General features: G+C 40.4%; 1 protein-coding gene across 1 annotated transcript in view; it reads right to left on the bottom strand.

Annotated features, from left to right (window-relative positions):
- Positions 1-2,728: 2,728 nt before the first annotated feature.
- The window catches only part of EPDR1 (ependymin related 1), a 51,048-nt gene continuing 36,180 nt past the window's right edge, over positions 2,729-17,596 (bottom strand). The window contains exons 2-3 of the mRNA XM_049894526.1: positions 7,541-7,749; positions 2,729-4,663 (exon numbers count right to left, since the gene is read on the bottom strand). Of these exons, the coding sequence (XP_049750483.1) occupies positions 4,467-4,663; positions 7,541-7,749 (406 nt within the window). The 3' untranslated portion in view covers positions 2,729-4,466. The remainder of the gene's footprint in view (positions 4,664-7,540; positions 7,750-17,596) is intronic.

Raw genomic sequence — 17,596 nt, 5'->3', positions numbered from 1 at the left:
GTGTATTAAAATAAATGTACAATTTTCCATTGAGAATGACTGCAACCGCAGCGTCCATAGCGCGCACATGCATGCATGCGTAGATTACTTGAATACTTTGCATGTTGCATTCATTGCAAACGAACCCTAAATTATAAAATAGTTATAGCCCACTCCTTGATTGTCAGGGCTACATGACACTTCTCGACTTTAAATATGAAATACATATTGGAAATATGTTAATTTTTGTTTTAATGAAAACTCTGCGAATTGAAAAATTGGGATATCATAAAGCACCAGTCTCCCTGAATAAAATATACAACAAATTATAGGCCTAGGGAACTGAGCTAATAATTCTGCTTTAAAACAAATAAAAAGATATTTTAGCTATTATTATCCTCATATAGGTCTTAAAAGATTATTGCTGCTGGAATGCCCATAATCAAAGTTAAGGTTGTTGGTTGAAGAGGCATCTCCTGACAAGGCCTTGGAATCTCTTACACATTTTTCTAAGTCTTTAGCTGGGGAGGCTCCTTTTCTCATCCAGTTTAACTCAAGTTATTTAGACTCAGCAAAATGACAAGGACACTATTCCTGAACTGGAGGCTCTTTCTGTAGATGGAAGATGACAAAATATACATATCTGAAAACTGAAAAGCACTCTAGAACGGTACAAGCAGAATACTCTGATGAAGTGATTCAAAACAACAGAGGAACATTGCGAGGGTGGAATTCATAAAGGAGATGCAGCAGAAGGTGAGAATTAAATTTTTAAATGATGTAGAATTTAGCTTGGTGAGAAAGAACCTTTTGTGGAAATTCTCTGGAAAAATTTCCTCAGGAATTGAAACTTTTTGATCTTCTTGAAATATTTAAAGAATTTTTAAATAGGTTCCAAGTTTAGGAAATACAGCATTATCTCAATTAGCAAAGCTTCTTGAAAGAAAGTCACATTGATAATAGAATATTTGGGGACAGAAAGGTCAGGCCCATTAAAGGGCCAGTGTTATCACAGGGCTGGGCCTTTTTAGCCTGGCACAATTGAAGGCAGAGGGTAGCACCCCACCCCAGTGCTTGCAGGGATACTGCCAATTTGGAACTGGGAAGCTGTTGTGAGAGAGGTGGAAACAATTTGCTCCAATGTAATGCAAGAGGTCAGAGACATATAAGGCAGGAAATCCACAAAATGGTACCCAACCCTACCTATTTCATGTCCATTATCAGCAATGCCAATGACGTAAATCCTGGTGACGTAGTGGTTAAGAGCTACAGCTGCTAACTGAGAGGTCAGCAGTTTGAATTCCACCGGGCACTCCTTGGAAACTCTATGCAGCAGCTCTGTTCTTCAGTGAGACACCAGAACGCTTTGGCACAAGTCTCTTCTCAATTTCATAGCCCTCTTCATTTTGACTATGGTGGTTCCTAGGGAGTTTTTACACAAGATTGGTGACTAAGGAAAACTGCCTGCCACCCAGAAGTAACCCACGTCTCACTTCTCAGGCTCTGGTGGCAGTTGGAGAAAGAGAACAGAGTGCCAAGTGGTGAAGCTGGAAAAAGAGTCAGAGGCCTGATCAAAAAGGGCATTGCAGGCCACACTAAGGAGGCCCCACTTTATTTTCATGCAGTGGAGAAGACAGGAGCAGGGCACCATTGGGTCTGCATTGAGGTCCCCACCAGATGTAAAATCTTTCTGTAAGGGCAAATTTCATTCATTTCTGTGAAGTGGTTTAATTACTGAAATAGGCCTCAAGTGAAAAATGAAAGGGTGCCCACTGCATATGTCCCTGGATAAAATAAAAACAGTTTCCCTCCTTTCTCCTTTGAGTGGGGATGTGGATCGGAAAGGGCAAAGACAAAGTTTTAGATGGCCAAGGCGAGAAGTGCAGCTTTGGGAAAAGAGGGGCCTTTCTCTGTTAGAGAGCTAGCAAACAGGGCAGACACTGTCACAAAGGCTTTATCAGGCTGGATGACCTTGGGCACAGATGTGAAACTCTTCCCAGTCTGTGCATTCCAAATGCCTACCTTGGCTGGGGTTTGTCCCTGTTCTGCTACTTCAGCAGAGGCCCTGGGTGGTACAAATGGTTTATGCACTTGGCTGCCAACGAATATGTTGGAGGTTCGAGTCTACCCAGAGATGGCTTGGAAGAAAGGCCTGGTGATCTACTTCTGAAAAATCAGCTCTTGAAAACCCTAGGGAGCTCAGTTCTACTCTTCCACACATGGAGTTGCCATGAGTTGGACTTACCTTGATGGCAACTGGTTTTGTCCTTGCTCTGAAACTCCAGCAATGCATGGACACTGGAGATAACAAGTGTTCAGTAATTTGTTTATGATTGAATGACTTAATGATTGAATGAACAGAAGATGGTTTCTAGAAGAAAAAGCCAGGGGAAGGTCACAGGTTACAAAAATCTTACAAATGCCAGAGATGTTAAGAGCCTGGACTTTGGCGGTGGCTGAGGGGGTGGTGAAAAGGCAGACGCTGTAAGAATTATTTGTATGAAAGTCAGGATATGATTGCCTGCAGGGGCTAGAGGTTTAAAAAAAAAAGATCAAGAATGATTTTGCAGTTTCTAACAGGCAACTGGACTTTAGGGAAGGTGAGAAGGAGAGCAGTTTTGAGAGAGGATGACAAAATTGGTTTAGATCAAGTGAAGCCCTTTTTATTTATTAGAGAAAAATTTTAACTCCCTTATAGCCAAAAAAAAAAAAAAAAACTAATGTATTACAGAACACTTTGAAATGCAGTTAAATTTGTTTATTGAAATAATATCGATAAATTTTGAGTAATACAGATTGTTTTCAGTGAAATATATAGGTGTTGCACATTTCTTCTGATAACTAAAGAACATCAATGGCCAGATAAAAAACACAAAAGTAGAAGAATCTAGAATAGTACAATTTTTATTAATGGAAGAGATCAGCAAATCCAACCACCCCATTTAACAGATGAGGAAACTAAGGGCTGCAGAAGCTAGCATTCTTCACTCTACAAATACTTAGGGCACTGTGTGCCAGGCACTTGCTTAGTACTGGGAATATAAAAGTAAACAGAACACGGTACCCGTACTCACAAAGCTCATAGCTAGGATAGTGGAGGACAGTGTCCAATAAGTGAAAAATTATCACACAATGTAATAAGTATTGCAAGAAAAGGCATGCCCAAGGTGCCAAGTGCTCTTAATGCAGGCTTGGGAGCGACTCCCAAAGAGGGTCAAGTGTGAGCAGAGCTGGGAAGGATGGGCAGAAGTCAACCAGACAAGGAGGTCATGGAACTGTGTCCCAGGAAGATGGGACCATACGTGAAGGCCAAAGTGAAGGAAAGCATAGTGCATTTAGTTAGCCCCAGGAGTTGGAGTGCAAGGGAATTCTAGTCCTGTATTTAGGATAGGTAGGCTCCTGGATCCCAGTTCAATGCTGTCTTTAAAATTCTACCTGTTGCTCTGGGTCTATTGACAAGCCTTTGATAATTCAGTACAGGCAGTAGTAATATTCTTGCATAGAAAAAAAAAGCAGCACACATGTTTCATGCTTACTCAGGTATAGATATGAAGATTTTCCCAGACTCTCTTGATTAAAATATCTCCTTACGGGAATCATTACTTCATATTATAGCTTTTCATTTCCTTTTAAGATGTTTATATCACTCGGGTCATGCCATAAAGCTCTTATGTCTGGAAGGGATTTTAAGGGGTCATTTTGACAGGTGCCAAGGCAGTGCAGGGGTGGGGGTGGGGGGCAGTGGGAGCAGTCCCCCACCCTGGTGCAGGAAATAAAGGAGTCATTGTAGACAGGGAGTCCCAGGGTAGTGCAAAGAGTTGATGAGTTTAGGTGTTAACTCAAATGTTGGAGGTTTAAGTCCACCTAGAGGTACCTCAGAAGAAAACCCTGGTGATCTACTTCTGAAAAATTAGTCATTGGAAACTCTGTGGAGCACAGTTCTACTCTGACACACGAGGTTGCCATGAGTCAGAATCTACTTGATAGCAATCATTTTTTGTTTGTTTGTTTTGTTTTGTCTTTTTGTTTTTTCTGTCTGTAGAGAATTTAAAACTTAATAGTAAAGCTGACCAAAATCATTCTGTTTTTTATCATCACCAGGTGCCATCAATTTTCAATAATGTTGGTAATAAAATACTCCTTCCCGCCATGACAAAGTGCTCCTATAATGCCTTACCCCTTTGTATACCACAGCATTTAGTATATACCTGCACACCCATATAAACAGAACTCATGTAGGCTTTAGAAACATCGGAAGTATTCATAGCAGCCATCTATTCAGCTCACATTACCATAGATTCGTCATTCAATTTCATTTTGTAAACATAGCTTGAGTAGTCAAAATCATACATACAGAAACCACACATTCTTCGTAAAATTATTGTAGTTATTTCCAGTAACAATTCTCATCTCCTCAAATCACAAATCACTTTCCAGCTGGGGTCCCTGCATGTGATGCGCGATGATGTCGCTTCTGTGTGGACAAGTCACAGGGGGCAGTCCTCGCTCATCCTCTCGGGCTGGGCTGTCTGGCATGTGCTGGGTGGCGTGAACACGGAGGGATCTTTAATACCCAGCTGTATGTCGAAGAAGCGGCTGGACAACATCACACTATAATTTCTGGTGAAGGTTTCCTGCACAGGATAGCAATCCTTGACTGTATAAATGCCAATCCAGGTTTCATCTGTAAGAGGAAGTAAAGTCGACTTTTTAATACTGAAGATGGGCAAAGTGCCTCTATTTTCACAACAGTCTTTGGGGGTCGGAGTACTGGCAGTGCAGCAGAGAACAGTTTCACATCTAAGTACAATTACAGGCAGGTCTGGCACCCTGTATGATGGTGCAGGTCTGGTCACTGCAACTTTAGGAAGTGATGTTTGGGGAGGACAAGAAGGTGCCCAATTCCAATCTGTGCCTTAGAGAAATGCCTTCCAAAGTCACAGATCAGAACCAATGCCAAGTCCATATGAGCCAAAGTAGCAGAAAGGTACAGGTGGCACTAGAAGGTTAAGAGGTTTCAAATATGACCCATACGTATCTCACAGCATCCACAAAAACTAACTCGAAATGGATCAAAGACCTAAATATAAAATTTAAAACGATAAAGATCATGAAAGAAAAAATAAGGACAACACTAGGAGCCCTAATACATGGCATAAACAGTGTACAAAACATTACTAGCAATGCACAAACACCAGAAGAGAAACTAGATAACTGGGGGCTCCTAAAGATAAAACACCTATGCTTATCCAAAGACTTCACCAGAAGAGTAAAAAGATTACCCACAGACTGGGAAAAAGTTTTTGGCTATGACAATTCCAATCAGTGTCTGACCTCTAAAATCTACACAATACTGTACAAACTCAACAACAAAAAGACAAATAACCCAGTTAAAAAAATGGGCAAAGGATATGAACAGGCACTTCACTAAAGAAGTCATTCAGGCAGCTAACAGATACATGAGGAAATGGTCACAATCATTAGAAATCCAAATCAAAACTACAACGAGATACCATCTCACTCCAGCAAGGCTGGCATTAATCCAAAAAACACAAAATAATAAATGTTGAAGAGGTTGTGGAGAGACTGGAACACTTATACACTGCTGGTGGGAATGTAATATGGTACAACCACTTTGGAAACTGATTTGGAGCTTTCTTAAAAAGCTAAATCTAGAACTACCATACAATCCAGCATCCCGCTCCTTGGAATATATCCTAGAGAAATAAGAGGCTTCACACAAACAGACAAATTCACACCCATATACACTGCAGCACTGTTTACAATAGCGAAAAGATGGAAGCAACCAAGGTGCCCATCAACGGATGAATGGGTACATAAATCATGGTATAGTCACATAATGGAATACTATGCAAGGATTGAGAACAACGATGAATCCATGAAACATAACATGGAGGAATCTGGAGAGCATTATGCTGAGTGAAATTAGTCGCAAAAGGACAAATATTGTATGAAAACACTATTATAAGAACTCAAGAAAATGTTTAAACACAGAAAAAAGTTCTTTGATGGTTACGAGGGTGCGGAGGGAGGGAAAGGGGTATTCACTAATTAGATAGTAGATGTGAACTATTTTAGGTGAAGGGAAAGACAACACACAATACAGGAGAGGTCAGCACAACTGGACTAAACCAAAAGCAAAGAAGTTTCCTGAATACAACCAAATACTTCGAAGGCCAGGTTAGCAAGGGTGCGGTTTGGGGACCATGGTTTCAGGGGACATCTAGGTCAATTGGCATAACAAAATGTATTCAGAAAACATTCTGCATTCCACTTTGGTGAGTGGCATCTGGAGTCTTCAACGCTAGCAAGCGCCCGTCTAAGATGCATCAAGTGGTCTCAACCCCCTGGAGCAAAGAAGAATGAAAAACACCAAAGACATAAGGTAAAGATGAACCCTAGACACAGAAAGGGTCACATAAACTAGAGACTACATCAGCCTGAGACTGGAAAAACTACGTGGTGCCCGGCTACAACTGATGACTGCCCTGACAGGGAACACAACTGAGAATCCCTGATGGAGCAGGAGAACAGTGGGATGCAGATCTCAAATTCTTGTAAAAAGACCAGACTTAATAGTCTGACTGAGACTAGAGGGACCCTGGAGGTCATGGTCCCTGGACTCTCTGTTAGCCCAAGACTGGAACCATTCCCAAACTCTTCAGACAGGGATTGGACTGGACTATAAGATGAAAAATGGTACTGGTGAGAGTGAGCTTCTTAGCTCAAGTAGACACATGAGACTATGTGGGCAGCTTCTGTCTGGAGGCAAGATGAGAAGGCAGAGAGGGACAGGAGCTGGTAGAACAGACACAAGGAATACAGGGTGGAGAGGAAGAGTGTGGGGTCTCATTAGGTGGAGAGCAGCTAGGAGTACACAGCAAGGTGTGTTTAAGTTTTTGTATGAGAGATGGACTTGATTTGTAAACATTCACTTAAAGCACAGTAAAAAAAAAAAGAAAAAAGATGGGTTTCAAATATGATGCTAGTGTGACACAGTTAGGAAGATATATACGGCAGCTTAAATGTGGTTTGTTGTTGTTGTTGTTAGTTGACATTGAGACAGTTCCAACTCATGGCAACCCTATGCGTGCACAGTAGACCTACTCCATAGGGTTTTCAAAGCTGTGACCTTTTGGAAGCAGGTAGGACTCTCTTCCAAGGCACCTATAGATAAGTTTGGGCTGCCATGCTTTCAGGTAATAAATGAGCACTTAATCATTTGTGCCACCCAGGGACTCAAATATGGTTAAACAAACAAAAAAACCCGTTGCCGATTCCAACTCATAACGACTCTACAGGATAGAGGAGAACTGCCCCGTATGGTTTCCAAGGAGCACCTGGTGGATTCGAACTGCCAGCCTTTTGGTTAGCAGCTGTAGCTCTTAACCACTATAGCACCAGGGTTTCCAATACAGTTTAAGCAAGTTAATTAAGTTCATAAATTCCCCTAACAGCTACCTTCCTTAAAGGAGTTGAACACTTTTTCCCATCATGCTTCCTGAGATCCAGTGCTGGAATACTTTTTTTAATCCCTTACATGATCTGGCTGATTTCCGATTGGACCACTCCTGGACCATTATCTGCTCCTGAGGCCCCCCTATGGAGTACTGATCTTCAAAGGTGGAGTTCTGAGGGATGTCGAGCGGATCCCAGGGGTTCAGCAGGGTAATCTTTGAGCACTGCTTGGTGGCTTGTTCAATCTGAAACATCACTTTATCCTTATAGAGGAGAATATATTCAAATAATCTGAAAGAGGAAAAGAAAATCATTTATGACTTTACATTACAATCATCATGCCTTTTACCAGCATAAAGACCAAAGGCCTTTGATATAAATGATTTTTCAAATAGAAAAAAAATTTCTTTTTTTACTTGTTAGGCAGTGCTTTACTTATATATAAACAAAAGGCAAATGACCAAGTTGAATATGAGATAACGAAAATAGAGGAGTCAAAATCTCATGCGTACTCAGTATTTATCGAGTAGCTATTATATGCCACACCTGGTGCTTAGGATACAAAAATGAGGAAGATACGGCCCTGGGTTGTCAGGCTTTGGTGTCCACTGGTAGGATTCTCCCCGTCCATGCAGGAGACTTGGGTCTAATTCTGGTCAATGCAGTTCATGTGCAGTCACCAACCATCTGTCACTGGAGGCTTGTGTGTTGCTATGCTACGCAACAGGTTTCACCAGCGCCTCCAGACTAAGATGGTCTAGGAAAAAAGGTCTGGTGATTTATGTCTGCAAATCAGCCAATGAAAACCCTGTGGATTACAACAGTCTGATTCCCAAATGATCATGGGAATGGTGCAGGACGAGGTAGCATTTCTTTTCATCGTGCATGGGTTCCACTCAGCAGCTGACAACATGGCCCAGGGTTAACAGTTTTGTGACCTTTCGTTTAGCCGCAAGGACATAGAAGGATTTGACCCCTAGTTGAATTCTCGTTGCTGTCAAGGAATGAAAGCAGTATGATGAGTTCAGGATAAACAAGAACCCTGCTCAGGACTGTCCCGGACCAGGCACCATACCACATTGTCATGATTGACTATCCATCATGAATAAAGCGTTTTGGTGAGATGGAGCTGCGCTGAGAATGGGCTCCTCTCCTAAGGAGACTACAACTACCAAGGACAAAAGGCGAAGGGACCCAGAGCTAATGGCTTCCCACAGCTGAGCTGTCTATAAACTCTCAGACTCCTCTGGTGACCACACACGGGCTCTACTTGCACGTGAGACTAAGGCTAAGCAGAAGCTGAGCCTGGAAGTCTCCAGACCTTAGATCTGCCACTACCAGGCTGATGTGTTATTGCCGGTCCTGAATCCTCTCCTAGCTCAGCAGTCCGGGTGCTGAGTGAAGCCTGTTGTGTTTCCATGAGCTTGACTATCTTTCAAAACCTCAGATCACTGCTGCTGTGAGCAGAGCGAGTGTTGCCGCCGCATGACTTCAAAAAGTGCAATTTGCAACACTTGAGAGCAGAAAAGCCTGGAGAGGTGTCTTTTCATAGGTATATAAGGATAGTCAACAAATTGTGGTGTCTGAGATTCACACCTACCAGAGGAGTCTTTAGGGGGGTGTGTTCTGCCATCCCAAATTCAAGGTTAAATTTATTATATGAGTATTATGTTTCAGGTTTCTACAAGCTTATATGGGAGTATAAGCATGACCCAATTTTATATATTTAGATATAGCCTCCTTATTCTAGAAAAGATTTGAGATGGCTTGCAAGGATAAAACTCAAGCAAGAGTGAATGTAGAAAGAAAAGTAAGTGTGCATCTTATGAGGTACTAGTCAAAATTGGAGCCAACCTCTTGTAATACACATGCAGGGCTCACACAAAACTGTAAGCCTTCTGGAGGAGTTTGGGGTTGTATTGCCACTGTTTTCTCCCAGCCAGTTAAGCCCCTGGCACATCAGAGTCTAGGCATTTGTTGAAGGAATACAGAAACATTAACGTGAGAACATAAGCCATTCATAAATATCTTCTGAATGGAATCTTTGTCCATGTCATGTGGAATCTTTCCCAATGCACAAATCCTGTTCTGTGATACTTTTAATGACAGTGGGCCACCCATGCTACCTCTAGGCTGTATAACCACAGGGATAGTCATCTTCATCCTTCTCTTCACCATCATCATCATCATCATCATCATCATCATCTGATATTTTCCCGAGTTCTAGGTCTCTACGCTAGTCATTCCTAGCCTTGGCCGAAATTCTAGTTCTGTCCTTCTCAAGCTGTAGCGATTTTACCCTGGAGGCTATGCAGCCAGGTGTGGCTGTCCCCCTAAATCCACAGTGCCACAGAAGTGGGCCTTGGAAGCCATGTTTATAATAATGGCCTAGCTACCCTCACCAGAGCTTACTGGACCAGCGGTGGACATGTGACCCAGAGCTGGACAATCAGATCCTCTACCCCGGAAATGTGCAATTGTGATGGAAGGTCTGCTAGTCATGTGGCCTGATGTGTCATGCAAACTCTGAAGTCTTTTTTTAATTTATTGTGCTTTAAGTGAAAGTTTACAAATCAAGACAGTCTCTCATACAAAAATTTATATACACCTTGCTATGTACTCCTAGTTGTTCTCCCCCTAATGAGACAGCACACGCCTTCTCTCCACCCTGTATTCCCTGTGTGCATTCAGCCAGCTTCTGTCCCCTTCTGCCTTCTCATTTCCCCTCCAGACAGGAGCTGCCAACATAGTCTCATGTGCCTACTTGAGCTAAGAAGCTCACTCCTCACCAGTATCATTTTCTGTCTTATAGTCCAGTCCAATTCCTCTCTGAAGGGTTGGCTTTGGAAACGGTTCCAGTCTTGGGCTAACAGAGGGTCTGGGGACCATGACCTCCGGGATGCTGCTAGTCTGTCAGACCATTAAGTCTGGTCTTTTTATGAGAATTTGAGCTCTGCATCCCACTGCTCTCCTGCTCCATCAGGGATTCTCAGCTGTGTTCCCTTTCAAGGCAGTCATTGTTATGGCTGGGCACCATCTAGTTCTTCTGGTCTTAGGCTGATGTAGTCTCTGATTTATGTGGCCTTTCTGTCTCTTGGGCTCATAATTGCCATGGGTCTTTGGTGTTCTTCATTTTTCTTTTCTCCAAGGGGGTTGAGACCAATTGGTGCATCTTAGATGGGTGCTTGCTAGTGTTGAAGACCCCAGATACCACTCATCAAAGTGGAATACAGAATGTTTTCTTAATAGATTTTATTATGCCAATTGACCTAGATGCCTCCTGAACCCATGGTCCCCAGACCTCTGCCTGCCGCCTGAATCCATGGTCCCCAGACCTCTGCCCCTGCTACTCTGGCCTTCGAAGCATTTGGTTTATTCAGAAAACTTCTTTGGTTTAGGTTTAGTCCAGTTGTGCTGACCTCGCCTGTATTGTGTGTTGTCTTTCCCTTCACCTAAAATAGTTCTTGTCTACCATCTAATTAATGAATACCCCTCTCCCTCCTCCCCTCCCCACCCTCGTAACCATCAAAGAATATTTTCTTCACTATTTCTTGAGTCCTTGTAATAGTGTTTTCATAGAATATTTGTCCTTTTGCAACTGACTAATTTCACTCAGCATAATGCCTTCCAGATTCCTCCATGTTATGAAATGTTTCGTAGATTCATCATTGTTCTTTATTGATGCGTAATATTCCATTGTGTGAACATACCATAATTTATTTATCCATTCATCCATTGATGGGCACCTTGGTTGCTTCCATCTTTTTGCTATTGTAAACATTGCTGCAATGGACATGTGCATGCATGTCTGTTTGTATAAAGGCTCTTATTTCTCTAGGATATATACCAAGGAGTGAGATTGCTGGATCATATGGTAGTTCTATTTCTAGCTTTTAAAAGAAGACCTAAATTTATTTGCAAAGTGGTTGTACCATTTTACATTCCCACCAGCAGTGTATAAGTGTTCCAATCTCTCCACAACCTCGCCAACATTTATTATTTTGTATTTTTTGGGTTAATGCCTTGTTGGAGTGAGATGGAATCTCATTGTAGTTTTGATTTGCATTTCTCTAATGGCTTTTTTTTTTTTAATGGCTAATGATCTTGAGCATTTCCTCATGTGTCTGTTAGCTACCTGAATGTCTTCTTTAGTGAAGTGCCTGTTCATATCCTTTGCCTATTTTTTAATTGGGTTATTTGTCATTTCATAGTTGAGTTTTTGCAGTATCATGTAGATTTTGGAGATCAGACGCTGATCGGAAATGTCATAGCTCAAAACTTTTTCCCAGTCTGTAGGTAACCTTTTTACTCTTTTGGTGAAGTCTTTGAATGAGCATAGGTGTTTGATTTTTAGGAGCTCCCAGTTATCTAGTTTCTCTTCTGGTGTTTGTGCCTTGTTAGTAATTTTTTGTATACTCTTTATGCCATGTATTAGGGCTCCTAGTGTTGTCCTCCCATGATCTTTATCGTTTTAGATTTTATATTTAGGTCTTTGATCCATTTTGAATAGTTTTTGTGCATGGTGTGAGGTATGGGTATTGTTTCATTTTTTTTGTAGATGGATATCCAGTTATGCCCGCACCATTTGTTAGAGAGACTGTCTTTTCCTCATTTAACAGACTTTGGGCCTTTGTCAGATATTAGCTGATCATATATGGATGGATTTATTTCTAGATTCTCAATACTGTTCCACTGGCCTACGTATCTGTTGTAGTACCAGTACCAGGCTGTTTTGACTACTGTGGCGGTATAATATATTCTAAAATCAGGCAGTGTGAGGCCTCCCACTTTGTTCTTCTTTTTCAGCAATGCTTTACTTATCCAGGGCCACTTTCCCTTCCACATGAAGTTGATGATTTGTTTCTCCATCTCATTAAAAAGTGTTACTGGAATTTGGATTGGAGTTGCACTGTATCTATAGATTGTTTTAGGTAGAATAGACATTTTTACAATGTTGAGTCTTCCTATTCATGAGCAAAGTATGTTTTTTCACTTCTGTAGGTCTCTTGTTTTCTTGCAGTAGTATCTTGTAGTTTTCTTTGCATAGGTCTCTTATGTCCCTGGTTAGATTTATTCCTAAGTATTTTATATTCTTGGGAGCTACTGTAAATAGTATTGATTTGGTGATTTCCTCTTTGACATTCTCTTTGTTGGTATAGAGGAACCCAACTGATTTTTGTAAGTTTATCTTGTATTCTGATACTCTGCTAAACTCTTCTATTAGTTTCAGTAGTTTTCTTGAGGATTCTTTAGGGTTTTCTGTGTATAAGATCATGTCTTCTGAAATTAGAGGTACTTTTACTTCTTCCTTACCAATCTGGTTGCCCTTTATTTCTTTATCTAGCCTAATTGCTCTGGCTAGGGCCTCCAGCACAATGTTGAATAAGAATGGTGATAAAGAGACCCTATACTACAGTGTAGAACTGCCCCATAGGGTTTCCTAGGCTGTAATCTTTATGGGAGCAGATCGCCAGGTATTTTCTTCTGTGGAGTCACCGGATGGGTTTGAACCACTGATCTTTCAGTTAGCAGCTGACTAATTAACCACTGTGCCACTGGCTCCTGTAATTATTATACATTTTCTAATAAACATCCTGTTTTTGCTTTTGATTTTGTGCTACTCATACATGACTAGAAAGTTTTTTGTAATGTTGTTGAGGACCCCACTACTCCACCTAGTGCCCTGGGAGATGGCTGCCCATGCAGTTGTGCTAGGAGAGCCTGGCAGGGCACTCTGTAGAACCAGGGGTCATGGAGACCTGGTCACTACCTGCCAGGCAAGGGAATGGGGGCAGTGGGAAATGAACTCAGACAACATCACAGGATTCCTGAGGCAGCTTGCCATATGCAGAAATAAAATTTAAGTTTAAACTGAGGATGCTAGACCTAAAATAATTATTCCAAAAGGTTAACGTTTGTTAAATCTGGGCGATCTGAATGCAGAGGTTTGTTATGTTATACTCTGTACTCTTCTGTGTTTTTGAAATATTGAATACAAAAGAGAGAGAACATAATTTGATATCAAGGTTATGTTGACTCTACCTTAAGACTGAAAATAATAATTTAATGAGAAACAAAATAGAAGCATATAATTCATTTTTTCAAATACACATATGTAGATATAAATGCCAGTACTGTCCCATGAAAAATTTTGGAAAAGAAAAATTTAATGATGCTGTAGTGGCTTGTATGATTTATATGAACATATTAATAGTTAAGATTTAAGGTTCTCATCACTAATAAGACGCTGAATCTGGAGTCCAATAAGGCCAGAAGGTCAAAACGCAGAGATCAGCCAAGGTTGAAATGAGTCATCAGCCTAGGATGCTGTGCAGCAATAACCCGAAGACCCAAAGAATGAACAATTTAAACAGAAACTGGATTCTGGAAGAAGAGATCAAAGCCGGGCTCTGAAGGGAGCTAGTCAAGGAGGACCAGGGGCACAAACCACACCCCTGGGGTGCAGTCAAAATAGGTGAGGAGATGGAATCAGTGAGTAGACCAGACAGGCCAGAGCAGGGACAAAACAAAGGCGGAGTCATGAGACTTTGTCCTCTTTGCTGGCCAGACACCAACCAAAGCATGATTCCTAAGGTGGGGTGGTAGAGAGCTCCAACAAAGGCCTAGCCCCAGGCCTTAGCTTTGAGCGAGGTAACGCTCCCTAGGCTCTTCACGGCGTCAGAAGGCAGAACTCTCCGTGGCAACCGCAAAGCAAAGGAGGGGCCCAGCAGCCCATTTTGCCTCTCACCATGTGGGAGAGAGGATTTTCTGTTGCTGTTGGAAAAATTCTCAGGTTGTAGTGACAATTTCTATTGTTTTTTGAAAAGTAATTTTCCTAAAAATTAGGCTCTTCCATCCCCATGCTTTTCAAAACATTAGAAAACTACAAAAGTTTTCTTCCGAAAATAAGTTTATTTTTGTAGGAATGATTCTCAATTGATGTTAAAAAAAAATCTAATGAGATAGAAATGAAAAAGGAAGTAAAAGTTGCCCAGAAGACAGATGAAGTTGCACCCCACTATTAATACTACTAGCTTTGATCATTAAGTTATATGGTGACAAGATGTCTTGTTATAAAAATGTTTCCCTTTGTAATTAGCAAGTAATCTGTGTGTGATACTTTGTGATTCTGGAAATATCCTGATCCCCAAAAACTGCCACCTAATGCTTTTAGGTAAAACCATTTCCTGAATCAATTATTACACTGGGGATTGGAGATTGGTCATTTTCTTATTATTATTCCTTTGTTTTTTCAGCTGGCATTCATCTGTAAAGAAGAGTTTTGTTTCAATCAACTGGGATAAGCCACAGTTCCTATAAATAAATGGTTAATACCCGTTCCTTATTAATTTTCAAAGTAAGGAGTTGGTATAATAGTCACCTCCACTGGGATAGCCAATGTGTCTCTCTCTCTCTTACTATCACTCTAATCCATGGGTTTCTGTTATTCTATTATTAAAATCAATTAAAGTCATTCTTTTTAATGCTCAAATTGTCCCAAATTTGGTCAGCAGGATCTCATTTGGGCCTTTTGATATAATCCCATTAATCTTTGAGTACTTCCTGGTTTTCTGGAAACACAAGATGTCCCAGACTTATGTTGTACTTTCCCTGCCCCAGATCTGAAATCAACCATTTTTCTAAGAAACCCTGGTTATACTTAGTGAGAAATGGAATTCAGAAACTAGGAGTTAGGCACTAGGTATGCTCATTGTCATTGGGTGTCATGACTTACTTTGGGAACCTTTCGGTGGGCAGAAATTCCTATTTTTTTTTTTTAAATCATGAATTTCTATTGATATTTCCAATTTACCTTTAACATTACAGGTGCTCCCCATTTCATTTTTGTTTTTATAATTGTATCTCTTTTCTCTTAGAATATCATGGTTCCTAATAACATCAGCAAATTTAATTACACACTTTACCCTGCAATAGTTTTTCAAAATGATCATTTCAAGCTATTATTAAAAATAGAACTGCTGAGTGAAGTTTAAGATTTAATTCCAAGTTGCTTGGGGGGTCTGTGCTTGCCAGGTGTGCTGAGTAAAGACTACGCTGAGGCAAACTGTCTCAATGACTATTTGTAAATTCTTCCTTCAAATCCAGGGTCGCTTTGGAGACTGGTACTTGAATGAACATCCCAGAGCCAGGGGTTCAGGTGGAGGATGGCAGCAACCTCACGGAAAGCCCTCAAGTAGTAACAGACATGGATGGAATGCCGCTATCCAGAGATACTCCAGTGTGATCCAGCCAACCAATTTCTCCAAATTCATCCCATGGGGGTGGGAGGGCAACAGAGATCAAGGGAAGCCCTCATTATGTTCTTTTGAGCCTAGAACTTCAGCTAGCAGGAACAGGGAGTTTGGATTGTCTCAGAACTTATTTGTTTCACTTAGCCCTGATGAGTAGAAAGATAAAAAGAAACTTCTGGAAGAATTGTAAAAGGTATAGAAGTTGGGGAATCACCAGGGCAGTGAATGTTTTTGTTTACTCACCAATGAAAAAGGAACCTAATATTTCAGGCATTTATTCCTATGAAATTCCCAACAAAGACTTCAAAAAACTAATATTAAGTTTTTTCAAAGAGATAAAGAAAAACATGAGAAAATTTCTAGAAGAATCAGAAAAACAATACAAGAACAAAATGAGAAACTTAATAAAGAGATAGAAGCCTTAAATAAAAAACAACTAGAAATTACAAAGCTTAATAATAACAGAAATAAACTACTCCACAGAAGTACACAGAAGTAGAACTGAAACACTGGAAGGAAGAGTCAGCAAAATAGAAGGCAAAGCCTTGAGATTATTCACTTTGAGGAACAAATAGAAGAAAAACAGAGCCTAAGGGTTATGTGGGACACCATCTAGAGAAACAATATACACATAATGGGAATTTCAGAAGAAGAGAGGGAAAAAAGTACACAAATTTTTTTTTGAAGAAATAGCTATAGAGAGCTCCCCAAATATCATAGAAGATGACAAGATTTTCATCCAAGAAGCTCCACAAACCCTATACAGATTAAACCCTAAGAGAAATACACCAAGACATATCACAAACTTCCCAGACCCAAAGGTAAAGAATTTTGAGAGCAGCATGAGAAAAGCAAAGTATCACCTACAAAGGGACCTCAATAAGATTAAGTGCTGATTTCTCATATGCAGGCAAGAAAGCAATGGGATGACATACACAAAGTCATCAAAGAAAAGAACTGTCAACCAAGAATAATATACCCAGCAAAATAGTCATTCAAAAACAAAGGTCAAATTAGGGCATTTCCAGACAAACAGAAACTAAGGGAATTTGTAACCATCAGATCAGCTCTACAAGAAATATTAAAGGGAATCCTCCAGAAAGAAAACCAAAAACAACCACCAGCAACAACTCAAAGTAATGACACTTAACAGCTACTTGAATACATATGACAACAAAATAAATTTAAAATGAAATTACAGGGAATCTCATACAAAGTTGTAATTGACGACAACATCAAAATAAAAGGGGGGATGATTGGTGTAGATATAGAATTTTCACATGTTGAGGAAATCAAGGCTGTTTCGAGATATATCAGATTGTTTTAAATGTAGGATGTTAAATTTAAACCTCATGATAACTACAAAGAAATAATTCTACTTACCAAAATAAAGATGGGAAACAAAAAAACAGTAATTACAAAAACAACAATAGTAAAGAAAAGGAAAAAAAAATCTATACTTAAAAAGAACTCAGCCTTGCAAGTAAAAAGGAACAAATAAGTCATCAACCTCACAAGAAAGAAAACTATAACAAAATGGCTGAAGTAAACCCTTCTCTATCAATAATTACAGTAAATATAAATGAATTAAATGCTCCAGTCAAGAAACAGCGGCAGAATGTATATATATAAAAAAAATGACCCATCCATATATTGTCTACAAGAGACATACCTTAGACACAAAGACATAAATAGGTTAAATGTCAAAGGATGGGGAAAAAATGTACCAAGGAAACAGTAATCAAAAGAGAGTTGTTTTTGCTGTTAGGTGCCCTCAAGTGGGTTCCAACTCATAGCGACCCTATGTGCAACAGAACGAAACACTGCCTGGTCCTGAGCCACCCTTACAATCGTTGTCATGCTTGAGCTCATTGTTGCAGCCACTG

The sequence above is a fragment of the Elephas maximus genome, chromosome 8 (assembly GCF_024166365.1).
Source record: "Elephas maximus indicus isolate mEleMax1 chromosome 8, mEleMax1 primary haplotype, whole genome shotgun sequence".
Taxonomy (NCBI): domain Eukaryota; kingdom Metazoa; phylum Chordata; class Mammalia; order Proboscidea; family Elephantidae; genus Elephas; species Elephas maximus.
Note: the sequence above shows the minus strand (reverse complement) of the source record. Positions and strands in the feature narration are given on the sequence as shown.